The sequence below is a fragment of the Nanorana parkeri genome, unplaced genomic scaffold (genome assembly GCF_000935625.1).
Source record: "Nanorana parkeri isolate BGI_ZX_2015 unplaced genomic scaffold, ASM93562v1 scaffold3195, whole genome shotgun sequence".
Classification (NCBI taxonomy): domain Eukaryota; kingdom Metazoa; phylum Chordata; class Amphibia; order Anura; family Dicroglossidae; genus Nanorana; species Nanorana parkeri.
Window position 1 is genome coordinate 32,789 of NW_017309463.1, and position 3,219 is coordinate 36,007.

General features: G+C 44.2%; 1 protein-coding gene across 1 annotated transcript in view; it reads left to right on the forward strand.

The window, feature by feature from the left end:
• LOC108802877 (unconventional myosin-X-like) overlaps positions 1–3,219 on the forward strand; it is a gene marked incomplete at its 5' end in the record, with an annotated part of 40,776 nt that overhangs the window by 27,408 nt on the left and 10,149 nt on the right. Inside the window, 4 exons of the mRNA XM_018574730.1 lie at positions 911–1,053; positions 1,210–1,404; positions 1,487–1,644; positions 2,674–2,797. Of these exons, the coding sequence (XP_018430232.1) occupies positions 911–1,053; positions 1,210–1,404; positions 1,487–1,644; positions 2,674–2,797 (620 nt within the window). The remainder of the gene's footprint in view (positions 1–910; positions 1,054–1,209; positions 1,405–1,486; positions 1,645–2,673; positions 2,798–3,219) is intronic.

A 3,219-nucleotide genomic window follows, 5' to 3' on the forward strand; every position in this document is an offset into this window, starting at 1 on the left:
GCCTCTTAACCCATTGTGTGCTGCCATTATGCGCCAGGAAAGGAAAATTACCGATAGGTAAGTATACAATTTTCCGATTTTTAGCAACTCCTTCACATTGTATCCCAGTTATTGTCCCACGTTCTGTCAGCTGATTTATCATTTATTTCGGGTATTTAAATAGCATCTTCCATTTACACAGTGCTTTACATACTGTACATTAACATCAGTTCCTGCCCTCAAGGAGCTTACAATCTAAGGTCTCTAAATGCACAGGACAGAAGTGTATAAGGTACTCGGGAATAAACCTGAGTACCTGCAGGAAACCCATGCAAGCACAGATAGAAAATGCATACTCCATGTCACGGCTGAGATTCAAACCAGAGACCCCAGTGCGGCAAGGCAGAAGAGCTAACCACTGAGCCAATGTGCTGCAAAGACCACAGCATTTCACTGCAGACAAAGCAGCAGATTTTAGTTGAGTCATTGGAAGATAAACTCTTCCTTTTGAAGAAACAGAAACACAAAATGCAGAGCGACTGATTTGAGTAACATGCAACTAAGGATCATGTGACCCAGTGCTGAGTGTCTAGGGCATAAAGTGAACCTGTATACTTTCCCCATAGTAGACAAAGGAACAGGTCTGCTGTTACTGTTTCATCACTTTACATTCAGCTGGACTTTTCCTGTAATGTTGGGGACGTTTCGCTGCTTATCCAAGCAGCTGAAGAACTGAAGATGATGTTTGGATAAGCAACATTACAGAAGAAAAGTCCAATTGGATGGGACATACCACTACTTGCCATTTGAGCAGAACTTCTGTTTGTTTTAGATTGGTTAGGAGCTATTGGTTGCTTAAATCTTTCTGTATGTATATCTTTCTCAGGAGTATCTCCATTTTAATTATTTTTGGTTTCTCATGCTAATATAGACCAAACTCCTTTGTGATAATTACTGCAAACCGCGTCATTCACTGCAACACGGACATCGCGGAGGAGATGCACCATTGGATCTCTTTGCTGCAGAAACCGCGAGGAGAGGCCAAGGTGGACGGCCAAGAGTTCCTCGTCCGTGGTGAGTCCACCTACTACTGCTGCTTCTTCCCACCCAGCTTCCATCCTACCAGAACATTCCAGGCTTTGGTGAAAACGACCTCTTCGTATGTCGTCCTGACCTTCATGAAAGGTGTCTTCTGTTTCTCCTTACGGCTCCCATGTCTCTCTGTCTTAGGTTGGCTCCACAAGGAGGTTCAAAACAGCAACAAAATGGCCTCTCTGAAGCTAAAACGGCGCTGGTTTGTGCTGACCCGAAATGCTCTGGATTACTACAAGACATCGGAGAGGACGGCCTCAAAGCTCGGTACCCTAGTTCTGAACAGCCTGTGCTCCGTGATGCAACCCGATGAGAAGACCCACACCGAAACCGGTATGTAAATGGCAGTGGTATGTGGCAGTGTCATTGCTGTACAGTCATCATATATGGAGCGTTGACCTTCCTCCTGTTGCAGGATACTGGAATATTGTGGTCTATGGAAGGAAACACTCATACCGACTCTACACCAAGCTGCTAAATGAAGCCATGAGATGGGCCAACGCCATTCAGGGAGTGATTGATAGCAAATCCCCCATAGAGACCCCAACGCAGCAGCTCATCCGAGACATCAAGGTAAATAATACATCTTTATTTCATGTTATTTTAAGAGAACCTATTTATTAAAAGACTATAATCACACAATGATATTGTAATAAATGTATCCACTTAAAGTGCATTTCCACTGTTGTAGCCACATTAGGATAACACCTACCTTTTAGATCTACTACATGTCAGGGACGTGCAGTCAGGGGAGGCAGGTGAGGCAGAGCCCCACCTAGTAGTATGGAGGAAAAAGCTTTTTCTCCATTCAGATCGGCTTGTAACAGGTTACAGAGCGGGGAATGCCTCCCCGTTGTGCAACCTTTCATGAACGGAGCGTTGCCTGTTAACTACAGGGCCTGCTGGGGCGTGCAGGGGGAATGCCTCACCCCGGTACCGCACATCACTGCTACATGTTCTCATTCACAGAACATATCTTAAAACTGCTGCTTACTCTGAAAACTACAAAATGAGGGCTGGAAAGGTGAAAGTTTACTAAAATTACTACTACTGGATGGAGCTGATGAACTTAGGAAAGTAGTATTCATTTCCTATGCTCTTCAGCTCCATTTAATGACCATACTGTGGTATTTCCCACATATTACATTCAACCTGGAAAGAAAACTTACTAAAAACATTCACTTTTGCCTCCATTTGCACAGAACATTCTATGTTTAGCAGGATGAATGGCTCTGTAAATTGTTTATAAATACATCCTTAAGCATCCTTGTTGAACAATTGCTGGAAAAATATACAACTATGGGATAGGTCACACATAGTACACAGCAGAAATCTGTTGGTAGAGGTGTGTCCATTGGCACAGTCACTAAGCTGCACTGGTAGGTAGAAAGCACAACATGTTTATGTAATGACCAAGTATGGCCAACCCCATGCACATCTGCATTTACAGGTGGTATAATGCACACTTATTACTGCAGGGGAAGCCAGAAATGAAATAGTCTGTGTAGGCTCTTCAAATCACATTTACATTTTCCTTTACGTATGAGTGTTAACGTTTTCTTGTTGTGATATCTGTCACTTTTCTTTCTTTTTTTTTATTAGGAGAACAGCCTGAACAGTGAAGCTGTGGAGCAGACATACAGGAGGAACCCCATCCTGAGATATACGCAGCATCCCCTGCACTCCCCTTTGCTTCCATTGCCCTATGGAGACGTCAGCCTTAGTTGTATGTATCCTTGTCTGCATCTTTAATTCTCTGGTTTAGCTGGAACTGGTTCTCTGCCTAGTTTATGAAGTCAGCCCCTGGCCTTATGATATGTCTTGGAAGCTGTTGTCTGGGCAGAAAAAAAGCAACCACCATAGGTTTATTGTCAAGACACTTCCTTATGCAGTCACCGGCTTTCACCTTTAGTTTAATAGAAGGTACTAACTGTTGGAGCGGCAGCACTTCCTGTGGAGGGAGACCAGACCCCTGTGGAGGGAGACCAGACCCCTGTGGAGGGAGACCAGACCCCTGTGGAGGGAGACCAGACCCCTGTGGCGGGAGACCTGTCCCCGTTTTTTTTTTCACAGGAAAATAAAATGAGCGTTCTGCAGAGGGGCGGGGGAAATTTACAGAGATGGGCTAAAATATCACAGAAACGTAAA